General features: G+C 41.7%; 2 protein-coding genes and 1 long non-coding RNA gene across 7 annotated transcripts; 2 read left to right on the plus strand and 1 right to left on the minus strand.

Annotated features, from left to right (window-relative positions):
- Positions 1-2,267: 2,267 nt before the first annotated feature.
- On the minus strand, positions 2,268-10,076 carry LOC128460422 (uncharacterized). Of its 3 annotated transcripts, none has more exons than XR_008342207.1 (2): positions 9,973-10,076; positions 2,268-3,408 (listed from the first exon to the last, which is right to left on the minus strand). It is a non-coding gene; the product is annotated as an uncharacterized LOC128460422 (long non-coding RNA). The 3 variants fall into 3 exon arrangements; XR_008342208.1 differs by lacking the exon at positions 9,973-10,076 and adding an exon at positions 4,808-5,035; XR_008342206.1 differs by lacking the exon at positions 9,973-10,076 and adding an exon at positions 4,783-5,035.
- Positions 4,417-9,375, plus strand: LOC128460419 (F-box only protein 30). Of its 3 annotated transcripts, none has more exons than XM_053445609.1 (3): positions 4,417-4,571; positions 6,125-8,161; positions 8,587-9,375. In XM_053445609.1, exons 2-3 carry the CDS (start codon positions 6,182-6,184, stop codon positions 8,779-8,781), a joined length of 2,175 nt encoding a protein of 724 aa, XP_053301584.1. In that variant the 5' UTR covers positions 4,417-4,571; positions 6,125-6,181; the 3' UTR covers positions 8,782-9,375. The 3 variants fall into 3 exon arrangements, with proteins under 3 accessions (XP_053301584.1, XP_053301586.1, XP_053301585.1); XM_053445611.1 differs by having other exon boundaries at positions 6,130-8,161; XM_053445610.1 differs by lacking the exon at positions 4,417-4,571 and adding an exon at positions 4,626-5,772.
- LOC128460421 (hydroperoxide isomerase ALOXE3) lies at positions 9,711-16,237 on the plus strand. Its single transcript, XM_053445612.1, has 15 exons — positions 9,711-9,871; positions 10,797-10,958; positions 11,238-11,442; positions 11,569-11,650; positions 11,750-11,872; positions 11,974-12,077; positions 12,241-12,413; positions 12,973-13,116; positions 13,238-13,441; positions 13,727-13,813; positions 13,952-14,118; positions 14,507-14,628; positions 15,023-15,123; positions 15,353-15,523; positions 15,653-16,237. The coding sequence occupies exons 2-15, from the start codon at positions 10,812-10,814 to the stop codon at positions 15,830-15,832; spliced, it is 2,010 nt and encodes a 669-aa protein (XP_053301587.1). The 5' UTR covers positions 9,711-9,871; positions 10,797-10,811; the 3' UTR covers positions 15,833-16,237.
- The last annotated feature ends 1,314 nt before the right edge of the window (positions 16,238-17,551 follow it).

A 17,551-nucleotide genomic window follows, 5' to 3' on the forward strand; every position in this document is an offset into this window, starting at 1 on the left:
ACTGTTTACTGACGGTGGAGGCAGCCAGGTCTCCTTAAAAAAAACCACCTCAAACATGTTGTGTTTTCTTCCAGCAGCTGTGCGAGTGAGTGGAGGCTCGGAGCACTGTGCTGCTGCTCCATTGAGAAAACGAGGCAGATTTCAGCACCGCGGACAGCGAACACGTTTTTAGGGACGTGTTCTTTCGGGGGCTGATGAATTGAGCTCGTGCATCTTCTCACATCACAGCCACTGTGTTCCCCATCTGAGACATGAGCAAAAAACTTCCACCCATGATCGAGTGATGTTTGATTCCCACATGAGGACTGACAATAAGAAAACCAGCTGTCATATCCTGGCTGCTCTTGGTTTAAACGCACCCAACATTATCTACCATATCTGTCGTGCATAAGGTGGCATCGATCAAAATTTACAACAACAACAACTATGATGATAATAAGTCTAGTTATAATGTTAATAATAACAGGAGGAGGAAGAAGAGGAAGCACACAGACTAATATTTCAGCAGAATGATGCAAAATCAATGATATCCTATACATTATGAATGTTTTAATTGTCATCTGAACACTAAACATAAATGTGAAACTACATTTTTTCTGTCTGTTGCAGCAAAACTTGCCTGAATCCTTGAGACATGTCGCGTGCCTTCCTCCTTCTTCTGTAGCGCGTGGTCCTCGGCTCTATCATTTGAGTCTCTCTCGCTCTCTTTCTCTCTCTCTCTCTCTCTCTCTCTCTCTCTCTCTCTCTCTCTCTCTCTCTCTCTCTCAATGTGAAGCATTAAGACCCCCCCCATCTCAAACCCCTCCAAACCGTCGCCTTTTTTTCCCCAACAGTATTTATCCCCTCATATCTGACTGTGTTATATAAAGACGTATGATGAATAATGATAAATGTTGAAACGTGGTGATAAATACGATTGAGATAAAAATGAAAAGACGTAAAGGCATCGATTGTCACATATAATACGTTAAAAAAAATCACATCAGGGGAACATTTCATTTATATGATTTCCATTATAATATTATCCTGTAATATCATAGATTATTAAATGAACACTATCGGATGGACCCAGGTTAGAAAAAATGGGTGGGAATATGGTCTGTAGCACAATGAGTTACAATGTTTTTAAAAGCACAAAACTAAACTGTGTATTGATCAAAGCTATTTACCCCATCATCAGTATCGGTTGCAGCTTAACAATCAGCCTGTCAATAATTCTGTTGTTTTTAAGTGAGTCTTGTTGGTTTCAGGCATTTAGCAGCTTTTGAATTACACAATGTCTCACTGTAAATGATATGATGCTGGACTGACAGGCGCTAACAAGCCGCAGAAAGACTTATACTGAGGCTATAATCTGATATATTCACTGCTTCAGTCAACTCATGCAAGACGCGACCTAAGCCACCATGGATGGTTTCAGCACCATGGACAGCAGTGTTAACAGTGTGCGTCGCACCACCCTGCGTTTGGTTGAAGGTCACAGACGACATTACAGGTCTCGGGTCAGTGGAAGCCAATCGTGGATCTCAGTTGTGCCTCTTTTTAAGCTGTTGAACACAGGTTCAACCACGACAGCAGCCTGATCTGAACATGTCTCTGCACTGGTCTGCGTTTTGGTTTTCCAAGTAAGCTGCTATAGGTCTAAACTTTGGTTTAATCTGGAGTTAAATCACAAGATGATCGTCAGCGTCAAAGTTTAAATGCCCCTGTAATCTACTATAAATATAGATGATTTATGAAATTTACCACCCTGATGATTTAACTCCGCCCAGCGTTTGAAATCTAAAGTCTCTACCTTACGGCCATGTCCCAGGGGGCGGGCCGCTTATGTGGCAGGGACGATCCGGTCGTGACTCACGCCAGGCGGTATAAATCACAAATAAACTTTTAAAAGGAGTCGCGATGACACTGCCACTGCTGGTGCCGGAGCCTTGGGCGCGAGAGTCTCATATTGAACCTGAATAAGAGTGACATGTTTTGAGAAGGGGAGACTACTTGGATGCTGTTGCCACACTTCAGGGCAAAAGGCGGTTCTCGGTTTATTTCAGGACTGGGGTCTGCAGGGTCTGACCAGCCAGACTTCCCAACAATGACCTAAGTAGTGTATTATTATTGCTTTGATTGTGTTACACAGGCTAATTATCAATTAATTTGATGGTAATTTTCATAACACTCATTATAGGCATTAGAGTGAATTCCCCTTCCCCTCAGTAAAATTGATATCAGAGTGATTGCTTACTCTTGTGAATAGTCAGATGAGCCAAAGAAACAGACAAACATTTCCATTTTATTTCCTCATATAAAAACCTCATCACTCAATCTTTTGGCAAGCCAATATTTCATGTTAGACCTTGCTTTGCACAAGATCAGGATTGTTGGCTCTTATTCAGCAACATCTGTCCTTTTCATCGATGGCATCCTATAAAAACGCAACACAGAACAGCAAAGGGAATCTTGTAATCGAAAATGCCACAATGAACCAATTATAACTTGCAAAAGAAAAGGGTGTTTTTTACTGAACAGCTTCAAGGAAAAAGCAGATGCACGGGATGAAGGTGCAAAGACAATTGTTCCATCGCTAGTGAAATGAAGACACTAAGAGTCAAAACAGATGCACTGCAGGTGGAAGAGGAAACAAGTTATTCAACATCAACATCTTTTTACCACATACAATTGAAATAGCCCCCCTGAAATCAGTGCAGTCTCACAACAAAAAGCTTAGAAACTGCAATTCCATTTAGCAACAGATGAAAAACATCATTGTTGTATTACTATTTATCCATAAATGCTTAAAATGTTTGAACTGTCTGGATTAGCAACTATTTTTATCTCAAAAATCCCAGCTGGTCTCCAGAAGCAAATTGGCCATTTGAGCAATTTCACAAAATCCACACATCACATTGTCAATACCGATTCTCTTCAGGGGTTTATCATGTCTGTGTGTACATCCCATGGTTGCCTCTTATTCTCTACATTTTCAGTACTGCTTTATCAGCAGGTCTGGAGTGACAGGGATTTTCTGGCTGCCCGGGTTGAGTTGTCTGGATTGTAGCCTGTATACAAACAAAACTGTAATTTGTTTATTTCTCAAAAGTACAAAATGTTCTGAGTCGTTTTTGACGACTCAGAACATTTTGAGTATTTATGTTGGATTTCATACCAGGAAATGTTAACGGTCCCACTGACTGCATGGCTTTGCTACAACACCTCCTGACAAGTGTGCAGCTAAGCACTGTCCTGCTGATGTGTCCATGGTCCAGGTCCTCTGGCTCCAGGGCTGCGGTTTTGTAGGTGATCCCGACCTCGAAATGTGGCGTCTCCAGGCCACGGACTGACAATCAACAGCCAGGAGGCCGGTCCGCAGAAATAGAGCATTGCTGACCTCTCCTGTTTGTAAGTGGTTACTGCCTGCAACAACAAAAAGAAGATGGGTAAGATCAAATTCAAGTGAGTGTTCTGTGTTTTTGAAGACATGAGAGAAGTCATTTTGTTCATCAGTGGTTATACGTTTAAAATTAAAGAAATAATATTATAATAATAATGTTATTTGTATAGCACTTATTTAAACAAGGTAACAAAGTGGTTCACACAAACCCATGGCAAAAAAATGAATGAACTGAAATAAAAAGGTTTGGGATTCAGTCTCATATAAAGCGCCAAATCTTGACATATGACGGTGACGACTTTAAAATGTAAAGATAATCCCAACAGTATCCATTTTTCATTCATTTTTGATTAATCCAATGACAATTCGAAGTTTTGCAAATTGCTTATGGGTAGTTGAAACAAAATAGATCAAGTTTAAGAAAAAAATATCCAAATATATTGTTGTTATCCCACTTGATTTGAGACCTTCAAAGTCTTTATGCCCCACACATCCAGTTCTTCAGTTGTTCACCAGTCCCATAGCTTGTTGTTGGATGTCAGAAATACCAGAATTACAAGGCAAGCGAAGGCAGCAGCACAAAATAGGTGTGGGATATTTGGACTATATCATTTCTGTAATCGATCTATTTGTCGATGATGGAATAACAGCCTCTATATTTAATATGAACAATCATGGATGTGTGCTTGAATATTTGTACTCATTTGTAATCTATAATCTCAGTTTAAACTAATTTATAATCAGTATAGATATACGACGGATTTATCTACATAAATAACAACAACAATAAGCAAACAGATAAGATATAATACAAAATTAAACATGTAATGTAACTTTATTTTAAAGTTTATAAGTATATTTGTAATTTTGATTTGTACGGCCAATTATTTACAAACATACATTTTTATTTAACTATTTGTACAATTTTCGTACCAGACAACACGATTAAATGACATTCAAACTTGAGGCTTTCTTTTTTCCTCAGTGTAAAATGGATGTTCTTGCCTTTGTCAATAAAGTTTTGACAGAGGGGAGGGGGGTAAAAAAAAGCAGCAGGCTAACTGATGTAGCTAGCTGTCATTAGCAGTAGCTCCACAGAGGAAACTACGGTTCACAGCTACTTACTCAAACGTATTTTAAATCAAACAGGTTCAACCAGAAGTTTTCCTGCCAACACAAACACGAGGTGAGAACACACTGTGACGCTAACACGATGCGTGCAGAGCCGCGTCAGCTTGTCGAGCAAGCGGCTCAACTTCGGAGCTGGCTAGCCGCTGTTAGCCATCGTTAGCCGCTAGCTTGTGATTGTCACAACAACAAGTTGATTTAAAGATGAGAAACAGGGTTTGACGCGAAGCTGGAGTTAAGAGCGCGTGCGAATACAAACTAGTGTTCACTTTTAGCGACAGCTTCAATGGTTACCGGTCGGGGGGGTCGTTTAGCTGCAAGTGTTTGATGGAAGTTAACTTCGAACTGTCAGGAAGTAGCGACTGTTTTAGTGTTTGCTGCCTCCGTTGTCAACACTTATCAAGCAAAGCAGGTGTGAACTGCTGGATGACGTTTCACGAAGAACTATAACAGCTGGGATGCTAGTTGAATAGTCAGTTAGCTTCCATGCAGCCCTGCAGGGGCACCGCAGATTAGCATCTCAATATGTAAACATTGTGATTTGTGTGGGTTCCCCTGTCTTCGCGTGTAAACATCACACATCCTGTGTCAGTCCCCCTGGAGGATTAGGAGGACAGAAACGTGTTGGAGGTTCTTCCAGTTCTTCGGGATCTCTGCACAGATGTTGTTCAGCAAAGGGGAAAGGAAGGAATTTCATCAGTCGAATATCAGCGGCTGAGGCCAAGTTCCACACGAGAGACTTTCAACAATAGAATCATCTGTACTGAACGATTCCTGCAGTCAATTGTAATCAAATCAAGGTTTATCATTTCACACTAACAGACTCTTAACCAGCCTTAATCCAAGTGTGATTACTGAACCTAGCCAAATGCAATATGACCCTAAGGAGTACACATACTCATCTGCTTCAATACCCTGCATTTGATTATCAATTTAGTGTCTGTTTTTTATATTTATTGATTCAATTGTAATCTGTCTACTTAACTGTTAATTACATTATCATCTGAAGTGCATTGTGCCAGAATTGTACCCAGCCGCACACTGTGCAATGACAATAGAGGCATTGATTGTAATTCCCTGACCAACTTTACTGCCAACTTTAGTTTCACAAAGAAAAGCTAATCATTAGTTTGTTTTTGTGATATCTTTCCGGGGGTTGCATCATCATTATGTGTTTTTGGTTTCCCACACAACCACTTCGGGTACTTTTTGTCATTTTCCAAGTGTGAACACACAACTGAATCGATACCCGATGCATTGTGAGTATGAAGTTAAGAGAGGAATCTGTTTTATCCACATGAAAGGTTGTGACCTCCTTCTTATCAAGCTGGGAAACTTCCTAACAAGGTTTTTGGATGAGATGAGCTTTTGGCTGCATCACACGTTAACATTAAGGTGGCACTGACATCTGGTGGTTAAACATAATGATAGCAGCCATACAAGACAGGCCCAAAGCTGTGGTACACCTCAATACTGATTTCATGGGTTTAATCTCATATGAATTCATATAAAGTGTAAGGAGAATACTTTTAGAAATAGATATTTGACAATATTCATGTTCAGTACTTTGGCATACACTTAAATTGTTTTCTCTTTCCATTTATTTGGCAGGACAGTGGATTTTGTCACAGTCCCATTCAGGAGCTCTCCACACCCTCAGCTCTGAAGATGGAGAAGGATCATATTCACTGCATCTCCTGTGTCAACCAGAGATGCATGGTCAGACCTGAACCAGGCATTTCTTGTGATCTCATCTCCTGTCCTCATGTGTGTGGGGCAGTATTTCACTCCTGCAAAGCTGGCGAGCACCATCTTCTTTGCCCACTACTGAGGGTCCCCTGTCTAAACAGTGGCTATGGCTGCCCCGCCATGCTGGTACGCAACCAAATGTATGGTCACCTCGAGGTGTGTCCAGCCGGCGTGGTGTGCTGTACTATGGAGTGGAATAGATGGCCCATTAGCTGCCTGGACTATACCTCCTATGAGAGCCTCAGTCGCGGGGTGGAGGAGGTGGAGCAGCTGGACATGGCACTCGCTCTTCAGGATCAGCGTACACTCCTCGAGTCCCTTAAGGTGATTTCCATTGCACCTACTGCAGAGGGACAGCCACATGTTCCAGTTGGTAAGGAGACCAGGGTAAAGAACTCGCCAGCGCCTGCCCCAGGTTCGGCCAAGGAGAAGATTGCCAGTGGAATTAATGGCTTGAACGAGGAGAACTTCGGTAAACTGTATGAGGCCACAGTTGAGACTGCAAGAAGTTTAGCTGCTGCTTTAGACTTTGTCAGCAGTGCTGGTTCTGTTGATAGCAGCTCAGTGTGTGTAAACAGAGGAGCTTCTGGGCAGGAGAGAAGATCGAGCAGCAGCACAGACCTTCAGAATAGACTGGAAGACAAAGCAGAGGCTGACGGTGTGATGAAAAGAGAGATGGAGGAGAAAAGTGTTTGTTCTAGCTGTTTAAGTGGAAACGTTGCTCCTAAAACAAAGGGACCTCAGTCAGGAGTAACAGGGGCCTGTTTAGATGCAGCCTCTTCTGCCGAGGTGCGGGGTGACATGAATGCTGGTGTTTCTCAGGAAGCAGGGAAGCTTCATATGTCGTCTCCACTGCATGTCAGCCCAGGTGTGGCACAGAGGGCTGGTCACGTGGTCCTGGAAGACAGGGGGCTAGTCCTATTAGAAAGCCATGTGTCTGAGCGGAGGTTCCACAACTACCAGTATTTCAGAGGTCAGAGCCAATATCCGTTACCAAACGGACGGGTAGGTTTCCACCCAGACAGGTCACCATATAGATTGCGACCCAAAATGGAGGACAAGGCAGTGGATACCTCCGATCTGGAGCAGGACGACGACCCAATGGGTCTAGGAGAGATTGATTTGATCACAGCAGCACTGCTCTTCTGTCTAGAAGAGTCTAGGGAGTGTAGGAGGATCTCTGACACAGTCTATGTTGATGGCTACTGCGTCAACTTTGGCACACAGACGTTCACTTTCCCCGCAGCAATCTTGGTAACAAACACAAGAGTGGGAGACATGGCCTCTGCATCTGCCTGTGATCATGCTGCCCCCCAGCTCGCCTACCCAAGCCCTTTCCGCACCCTCCGCCTCGGCCTTGTCCTGGAAGCTCTGGAGGTGGAGGCGGTCCCACATAACCGTTACCTCCCTTCAAACCCCCGCTACCAACACATGTTCCCCTTCGTCTGTGGCCAGTCATTCCGCCGGGACCAGTTTTCTTCCCATTTCACCAACGTCCACGGTGACATCCACGCTGGTCTCAATGGTTGGATGGAGCACCGCTGTCCACTAGCCTATTATGGCTGCACATTTTCCCAACGGAGGTTTTACCCATCCACCCAGGGGGCCAAGGTGGTTCACGACAGACACCTGCGGTCCTTCGGGGTTCAGCCTTGCCCAAGGGCCAAACTTCCAAATGACTCCCAGTCTGACCAATTTAGCGGGCTTCCCAATGAGATACTGTGGCACATAGCTGGGTTCCTGGACAGTTTCAGTCTGTGTCAGCTATCACTGGTTTCCCGGACTATGAGGGAGGTGTGTGCCAGTCTCCTGCAGACCAGGGGTATAGTGGAGCTGCAGTGGGAGCGGGGACAAGGAACTGGTGCTCATGGCACTGTGTCATGGCAGACCAAAAATAGAGTGAGTAGATAACTAAATCTGTAAACGTGATCTCTCTCTAAATGACTTAAACTAGTCACAAAGATGTGTGTGCTTTTGAAAGTGGAAACATTCCAAGTAGCTGCCAATAGTAAATCATACAATGAATACGAATTAGTTGTGACCATATCTCAGAGTTTTACAGTTCAATTTATAAAGGAAAAGTGCAAATGCATTTTCTTGCCAAGAAGATTAATTCCATTGTTGTCGGTTTGATGAATAAGCCAGCAGCTAGTTACTCAGGAAAGTAGGGCTCCATCCATAGGCATTAAAATCCGCATGCCACCACCTCTAAGGCTCGTTTACTAGTAAAGTTAAGAACTAGTTGTTTAAAACACATAAATAAATCTGCAATCAATCAACGTAGTTCCCCTCTTCACCCAAACATCCATTTCTATTCGTTTCAGGTGTGGAGATTCAGCACTGCCTTCAGCCCCGTGTCGTCCTGGGGTTTCACCGATCTCCCCAGCATGTCGGACCACCTGAAGAAGTGCCACTACAACACGGTGGAGCACAAGACAGAGCCCATTCCCCTTCCTGCCATGTGCACTGCACGCGACGGACCATCGCTGCGTCGGGTCCTGCGTCCCGTTTGCACCTGACCACACGGGGCTGACCGCCCGCAGAGTCACTGTAGTATTACGTGGATGGTGCAATTTCAATGTTTTTCAGTTTTGAGTAAGCAATGAACTCTTCCTGCATTACACAATAGATATGAAGAAGCCTTAATGAATGAAATAACACTTTACCTCTCACAACGTGTTTGTGGGTTATTCCCATGTTGACGAAAAATACATATTAACCTTGTAGCTTTGCATGAGTTTTTTGCTGAATATGCACCTGGTAAGATAAAGTCTATTTTCTTGAAGACAAATATGCACAGTAGATTTATATTATTCTATTTGATGTAATGAAAAGAGATTTGAATGTTTCCACTGTCTAGTCGTCAAGTTGTAGCCTTGAGGAAAAAGCAGGTTATTGGTATGGCATTATTTCTGTGACAGAAAGTTATGCCAGCACTGTACATGATTTGCTTGTGTCTCCTCTTTCTCGTCTTTCTGATCCCGATTTATGATGTCAACCCCAATGCAAGTCTGCGTCTGTAGGACAGAGTCAAAACAGATGGATAGTAATATGAGGATAGCTCCATTAATGCATGTGATTTGCTACCATTCAATAAAATCTTTTCAGCCTTCTATATGTTTTCTTTGAAGCTTCCTTCGGTTATCGTTCAGGCAGGGTTTTGTCTACGTTCTCACAGATTTCTCTGTTCTCTGAAGTCTGCCAGAATAGCAGTGTATGTGTGTATGTGTGAGAGTGTGATGATGCAACTCAAAACAGCTCAACGTGCAGCAGTAGCTGGGAAAACTAGAAGCAAATGATCTATGATAAGAGATTACAAGAATAAAAACGTGTTACTTCTTGAAGCTTCTGTCTTGTTTGACGACTACTCCTGGTTGCTCAATGGAAATCCCCCTCTGTGCAAACCTCCGATCACATTGCACAATCATATGCAGTCTCGCATGAGGCAATTTTGGAAAAACCTGCAACAGCGTCCGGGCACAGTTGGACTTATCTGATTAAGTTTCTCACATTTCTCACACCGTTTCATAACGACCGTGGGAAATATCACCAGACAGAGATCGAGAGGGCTCAAGGGTATCGGCTGAACCACAGGTGACTCCTCTTCAGGTGAGCATTAAGAAGATGAACGAATTAATATACCATTACTTTATACTGTAGACTTTCCCGAAATTGATTCAATAAAATGAAGTATTTAAATTAACTCTTACCTCTCCACAGGCCAGTTAGAATTCATTGATTCTCTATTGCTTTCACTGCAAGAAAGGAGTGTGAATGATAACCAGGTTAGGGTTAGTGTGCCAGTTCCCAGCATGACCAAACGTGTAATTGTCAGTACCAGGCAGGAAACACCCCTGTTAAAAGGTCACATCTCACCCTATCAGAGAAGTTCGGTCTTTGAGTAAAAAGTCAGTACTTTTGAGTTAAATGAACACATGTAAACAGATTTTAACTAGTGCAGACACTGTGACAGGACAAACCTGAGCAAATAAGTGTCATTTCCTGGTGTAAAGGACTGCAAGCTGAAACATAGGTTCCACCAGCTATGGAGCGCTGCCTGCCAGCTAGTTCAGGCTGCTAATAAGCTGCGCTGCTCCAATCATGTGACATATATCATGTGACATTCCTCACTCTCCACATCCATCTATGATACACATATTTAAGCAGAGAGACATTTCCCATCATCCCCTTTGCTCACGCTGCTGCTGCAGTATTGCTACCAGTTGCTTCAGCCCCTCCACCATCCCAGCATCCACCTGTAGGCTACATGAGGGTTACAAGTATTTGCTCATCACTCCCATCCTTCCTTTGTAATCATATGGGGGAGTGATCAAGTTGGAGCCTAAATGCCAAACACTAAACCTGTTCTGTTCTCATGAACGTTAGATGGTGTGTTGTCTGACTGAACCATTGTTTATGAACAAAAGAGGTGTGGTCTTGTAAAAGTCTGAAAAGGGGCAGGAGGGTTGTGAGGAGAAGAGGCAGAGAGCAAGAAAACAGCACGCAGAGGAAAAATCTGTTAGTTCTTCCACAGATCCACTGAGTGACCATGGCTGAGTACAAGCTTCAGGTGTCAACAGGTGACATGCCAAGTGCAGGAACATGGGATCATGTTTCTGTCACTCTAATTGGAAGTGACGGAGAGAGTGAGAAAACTGATCTGGACAACTTTGGCAAAGACTTCTGCACAGGGAAAGTGAGTTAAATCGACCTGCACGACACTAATCAAATTTGATTTTATTTGAATCATTCTATATTTTATTTTACATAGTTTCTACCTATTCAAAGTTTGATCAACACCAATTTTTCAGTTAAGATGAGCAGATTTCTGCCATAACAAATCAATTTTCGTGGATCACATGTGTGGGCAGTGTTTCAGCTAATTCAAACCACACTGAAAACATCAAACCCAACCCTTTTCACCAGATGTCGCACTTACTTCACTGTTTATATTTACATTAACTCTTACTTCCAGACCGGGACCTACTCGATGAAAACCAGTTCATCTCTGGGGAAACTCCTGCTGGTCAAGGTGGAGAAGGATCCCCGTCTCTTTTTCCAAGAAGACGAGTGGTACTGCTCCACCATAGAGGTGACGACTCCAGAGGGAGACGCAATTCTCTTCCCCTGTCACAGATGGATTTCCAGGGGAGAGTATGTGGAGCTGAGAGGAGGGAGAGGTCTGATATTATATTCTTATATATTTTACAGATCTTTTTTGTTAAATCTGATTTTGGTGGATATTAAATCTTCAAATTTTTTTACAGTTGAAATTTGACTGCCTTAACGTTCTTTTCACTTCTCAGCCATGAAGTTTTTAGAGGACGACCATCCCCTGTTGATTGAACATCGGAAAAAAGAGCTGACACTTCAAAAGAGCTTGTACCAGTAAGTGTGCAGCACAGCATGTCCTGTACCTAAAGATTCAGGCATGTCCGCTACGAGACAATTTACTTTTATGTAACTTTGTTCCTTTGTTTTTTTCAGGTGGAAGCCTCTCGCTGAAGGACTACTCCACATAAGCAGTTTTGAACATGAGTCTGAGCTACCAGCTGAAATTCGCTTCTCTCAGGCCAAAGCGGAGGAAATGAAAAACACAACCAGACGACTGTGGGTCGACTGTAGATAAAGATTTACACTACAAACTGGTTCCAATATACTCACGCTCTCTTTTTCTCTTTCTCTTTCCATTTTCCCTTGTCTTAATTCAGTGGAATGAAGTTCAAATTTAAGGGAATGGTCGGATCCACCAAAAAATGGGAAAATGTCGAAGACCTGAAAAGACTCTTTAACTTCCAAAAGACACCAACATCAGGTAATTTCCTGTTTTCCTGTACTTCAGCTTAGATCATAGACTTCCTCCACAAAAATGTCTTGTCCTGTCTGGTTTCACAAATCAGGAGTGGCCATGGCTCTGCAGGTAAAGGTTGTTTTACTGATCAGAACTTCGGTGGTCTGATACCTGGCGTCTTTTTCAGAGTACGTTGCAGAGCACTGGAAGGAGGATGACTTTTACGGATACCAGTTTCTGAACGGAGTCAACCCCACTTTGATCAAGCGCTGTTCAGAGCTTCCCAGAAACTTCCCTGTCACAGAGGAGATGGTGAAGCCGTTCCTGGCTGAGGGCAGCAGTCTGATGAGGGAAATTGGGGTAAAAAAGAAAAGAAAAGAAAATAATCTTGTCTCATCCTCAATCCTTGAATCATTGATTCAGATTGAAAACAGCAATTTAACATTTGAAGACTATTGTCAAATTGATGCCATTTTTCTTTGAGCAACACTGAGCGACAAATGCATGTTTTTATAACAAGCAGAGACAACAAACAACATTCTATACAATTTATTAGCGACAAATAATTTAAAACTCTGCCTCACCAGTGGTGACAAAACTCTATATATTACTAACAAAATATATGAAATATACATTAAGTTGCTTACATATGTGAAACATCCACAAAACCAACAAAGCATCTGAAATGCATGTGGTTTTTGAAGCTGGAGGGAAAGACCCCAGATTTGTTGATATTTAGTTTGGCTTTTATGTAGTGTTTTATAATTTATGGTTTCATTATACATATATTTAATTTCTTAACTTTGTTTTGTAAATCACTTTGAACTGCATTAATTTAGTTTGAAAGGTCTGATTTAAGGTTGATTGATCCATTGATTGATTATAAATCTGTGTTGGGTCTTGATTCCTTCCCATACAGAAAGGCAATATATTCCTCTATGACCAAAAGAAGCTGGATGGAATCCCCACTTATGTCTACAATGGAGAATCTCTGACTGTGACTTCTGGTCTCTGTTTGTTCTACTTGAACCCAGAAAACAAACTGATGCCAATTGCAATACAGGTATATTTACATCAAAATCAAGTATTGTCATTGAATAACATTATTTTCCACATTGCATTATTATTTTTATTAAAAAAAAGTCACTTTTCAAACATTTCAAATAAAAAAAATTACATTCCAGCTGCATCAACAGCCCTCAGAGAAGAATCCCATCTTTCTGCCCAGCGACCTGGAGACCGACTGGCTGCTGGCCAAGATGTTTATCAAAAACGCAGATACACTGGATCATGAAGCCGTCCATCACCTCATGAATACTCACTTCATGGGAGAGGTCTACACTGTGGCCACTCTGCGCTGCTTCCCTGTGATTCATCCCCTCTACAAGGTACGACGACACAGCAGAGATCAATCTGCTCGTACCTGTGTTTTTCTTTTGGATCCGAACTGATGTTTGACTGGTATTTAAGGTTTTTGTTCATTCAGTTAAGGGAAACCTGTTTTGTTATGGTTGTGTTTTCTCTTTGCTGATCAACTCAGCCAGGATGTGTTACTGTTTATTACCGTGTTTGTTATAAATATATCACACCACATTTTTTGTAGTAGATTTGTGCCATTCTGGCTGACATCAGCATCTTACTTTGACGTTCAACATTTCCCCTCTGTTCTTCAGCTGTTGATTCCACACTGTAAGTCCACTCTCGACATAAACATTAGAGCCCGTACACGTCTAATGGGACCTGATGGGATCTTCAAAATAGTAAGGTTCTTTCACATATATAATACAAAGCCGGACTATTCTATTCATCTTGAACTGTAGAAAAAATTAATTTCTATAAGGTTTACAACAAAGTTATATTTTTCTCATGGTAAATATTTCTGTATAACTTATTATTAGAGTACAACTGGACTTGAGGGGACGATAGAGATCATGAGGAGGTCCCTCCGTGAAATGACCTACAGCTCCGTCTGTCTGCCAGAGAACATCGCTGCACGAGGACTGGAGTCAATCCCCAACTACTACTACAGAGATGATGGATTGAAGCTGTGGTCCATCATCAACAGGTAACTTCAAATTTAGGTAATAAATATTGCAGATATCCTCACTGATCTGTTTTACAATCAGCAGCTTGTCTTCAGTAAAGAAGTGGTGCAGCATGTAGGAGACAGGAATTATTGTATATATATATTTTTTTTTTTTTCATTTTTGTATTAGAATTGTCATCAAAGCAACCACTAGCTGGCAATGAATCCTGTGGAAGAAATGTTACATACTTTGCACTAGGTGGCTGGTCGGACAAACTCCAGGTGTCGATTGAGATGATTTGGCCTCACTTTTGGGGAGCTGTCATGATTAATTGTTTAAATTCAGTCTGTGGGTTTAAATAGGGATTTCTTTTTTCCACATGCTTCCATATAATTACTCTGAATTCCATTGTTTTGTGTTAACCAGCTTTGTGAGGGCGGCAGTGGAGTACTACTATCCCTCAGACACTGACGTCTGTAAAGACACAGAGCTGCAGGATTGGATCAATGAGATATTCACCTACGGCCTCTTGGGAAACAAAGCCTCAGGTATTTAACCAATGTTCTGTATACAACTTATAGTCTCTAAAAAATGTCCAATGCAAATTTTGAATGCAGAGAAGGTCTCTGGTTCGTCTCTGGTTCGACTCCACGGAGAGACAACAAAAGACGAACCTGGATTGATCTGTCCAAAAATCCAAGAGTCTCCCTACCCTGTCTAGTGCCCCTGAGCAAGGCACCTTACTCCCCCAACATCTGCTCCCCGAGCGCCGTACATGGTCGCTCACTGCTCTGTGTGTCCTGCACCAGATGGGTCAAAAGCAGAGGTTAAATTTCCCTACCTGCATGAGTGTGCCTTTGCATGTCTGTGCATGTGTTTGGGACTAATAAATGCATCTTAATCTAATCTTAATCTAACTAATGATGGTGGTGCCGCCGACAGGATTCCCAGACTGCTTTCGTTCCATCGAGGAATTGATCAAATTCATCACCATGGTCATCTTCACAGTGTCGGTTCAACACGCAGCAGTCAATAGTGGACAGGTGAGGCAAGAGTGTAAAAATTAGGACACTGGAATATGTATTCATACTATCAGGTTTCATTTCCTACTTTACATCACTTTTTTGTAACTTTTATTGTGATTCAGTCGATTAAATTATTTTGACAACAAATTTGCAACAACCCAACTACATGAAATAAAATAATAATACATAAATACAAAAATGTTTAATCATACATTACATCGATGTTGAAACTTCTCTCATCATCTAGTTTGACTACTTCTTCTGGACGCCGAATTCCACCTTGCTATTGCACAAACCTCCTCCGACCACCAAGGGGCACTCAAGCATGGAGACAATTATGGAGACCCTCCCGAATGTTGGAGAGACTGTCGTCATGTCAGTGTTGATAAATCAACTTTCAGGCGAATACAGTGATGTTGTAAGTTTTATTTTAATATTAATGCATTTGCTAATTCATAATTGTATAATTTAATAAGAATTTGTCATTTTTTCCTCCAACATAAACTCTGTTGCCGTAATATTTTTGTCTCGACTTTGTCATTGGCAGGTTCCTTTGGGTCAATATCCTGAGAAAAGATTTGACGAGCCTGAGCTTACACAGGTGATTCTGGAGTTTCAAGCGGAGTTGTCATACCTCGGTGAAGAAATCATGAATAGAAACTCTCAGCTTGAACTGCCCTATGACTACCTGCTCCCTTCTCACATTGATAACAGCGTGTCTATTTGAGGAAGTCAGAGAGATCAATTCTGTGTCATTCACCAACTGTATTTCATCCTGGGAGGATTTTTGTTGTGGATAGGTGTTGCATGATCTGATTAAATATTGTTGTTATGTGGGCCTGTGGTGTGGTAGTTCAGCAACTACAAACATTTCTCTGACCTGATTAAACAAAAAGGCGATATATAATTAATTACTTTTTACTCTTTACTAACATTGAGTTTTAGCTTTTTACATTCCTGTCATGGACATGATGGCAGAGATGAATTAGCTGCAAGAAAACACAGTGATGTTGTGTTTTAGGGAAATACATGAATTATTTGCTGCAACAAATAAGATAAAGGTGTACTGTGTGGAATTACTTCCCGTCACCTGTGTTCAACTTTGAATCCATTAAAATTGTAGTCGCTCATACTTGCAACATCCCTTTAGTTTCATGACATTATGAGAAATGTATCAATTCATGTCCATCAGAAGTAAAGTTCATGACAGATGCACATGCTGAAACCATTATGTTAAGGCTCTTTATAATAAATACATCTGGACAGAGATGCATCAGCCATTTTGGGAAGGTGAGGACACTTTTGGGAAAGTGGGGACATGTTGGGGGAAGTGAAGAAATGTTAGGGGAAGTTTAGACATATTGGGGAGCAAGGGACACTTTGGGGAAAGTGGTAACATGTTGGGGGAAATTAAGACATTTTGTGGAAACTGAAGACATGTTAGGGAATAAGCCATTTTGGATAAATTGAGGACTTGTTGGGTAAGTAAGGACACTTTGGGGAAATCAAGGACATATTGGGGAAAGTTAGGAAACATTAGGACAGTGAAGACATATTGGGTAAAGTGAAGACATCGTGGGCATAGTAAGGGCATTTTGGGAATGTGGGGACAATTTGATTAGGATAAGGGGCTCGGAAATGCATTATACCAATCTGTGTGCTCACTAAGATAGAATTACAAACATTTGTGTGTGTGTGTTATATTTAGATGACACCAAACATTATCGACTCCACTGAATACTAACCATGCTATAATCTGACAGGGGCTAAAATAACCGTGCTGTGCCATGTTAAACACCCGTGACCATGTTGTTCAGATCGGGGTCATTCTCGCTCCGGACAGTCCGGACGTGCAGCTCTTGGTCCTGGGCTCTCGTGAGGAGATGGTTCAGTGGGACCCGGACAGAGCGGTGCACATGAGGCCTGCACACAAGCTTCAATTCAACAACCTGGCTCTTTGACTTCACTGCACATGTACTTTTTTTTTTACAAACATTTTTATTGATTTCACATTTGCAGTAGACAATACAATCAAAGACAATTTCATTTCCATTTTGTATAACCCCATGCCCATCCCTCTCATCCCAGAGATCTTCAAACATTTTAACAACAGTATAATATACCAGATCGGTTTTAGATAACACGACATACAGAAATAGATATAATAAATAAATAATAAACAATAACAGTATTAAATAATAAGGTAATAAAATAAATAAAATAAAATAAATAGATAAAGAAGGGGGGTGTAATATAAGTTGTTTGCTGCCTGCGTCTCTGCGTGCTCAACTGATCAGCCCACTATTCCTGGGTCAGGTTGAGTACAAAGAGTCATATCAAATGGGGTGGGGGTTGGCGGACTATTCAAGGTGTGAACAAAGGATCAGGGGGACGTTTCAGTGGCAGGGAGTTTATCGACATAATCTAGAAGTGATTTCCAGTGCGA

This window comes from Pleuronectes platessa, chromosome 17 (genome assembly GCF_947347685.1).
Source record: "Pleuronectes platessa chromosome 17, fPlePla1.1, whole genome shotgun sequence".
In the NCBI taxonomy this organism is placed as follows: Eukaryota; Metazoa; Chordata; class Actinopteri; order Pleuronectiformes; family Pleuronectidae; genus Pleuronectes; species Pleuronectes platessa.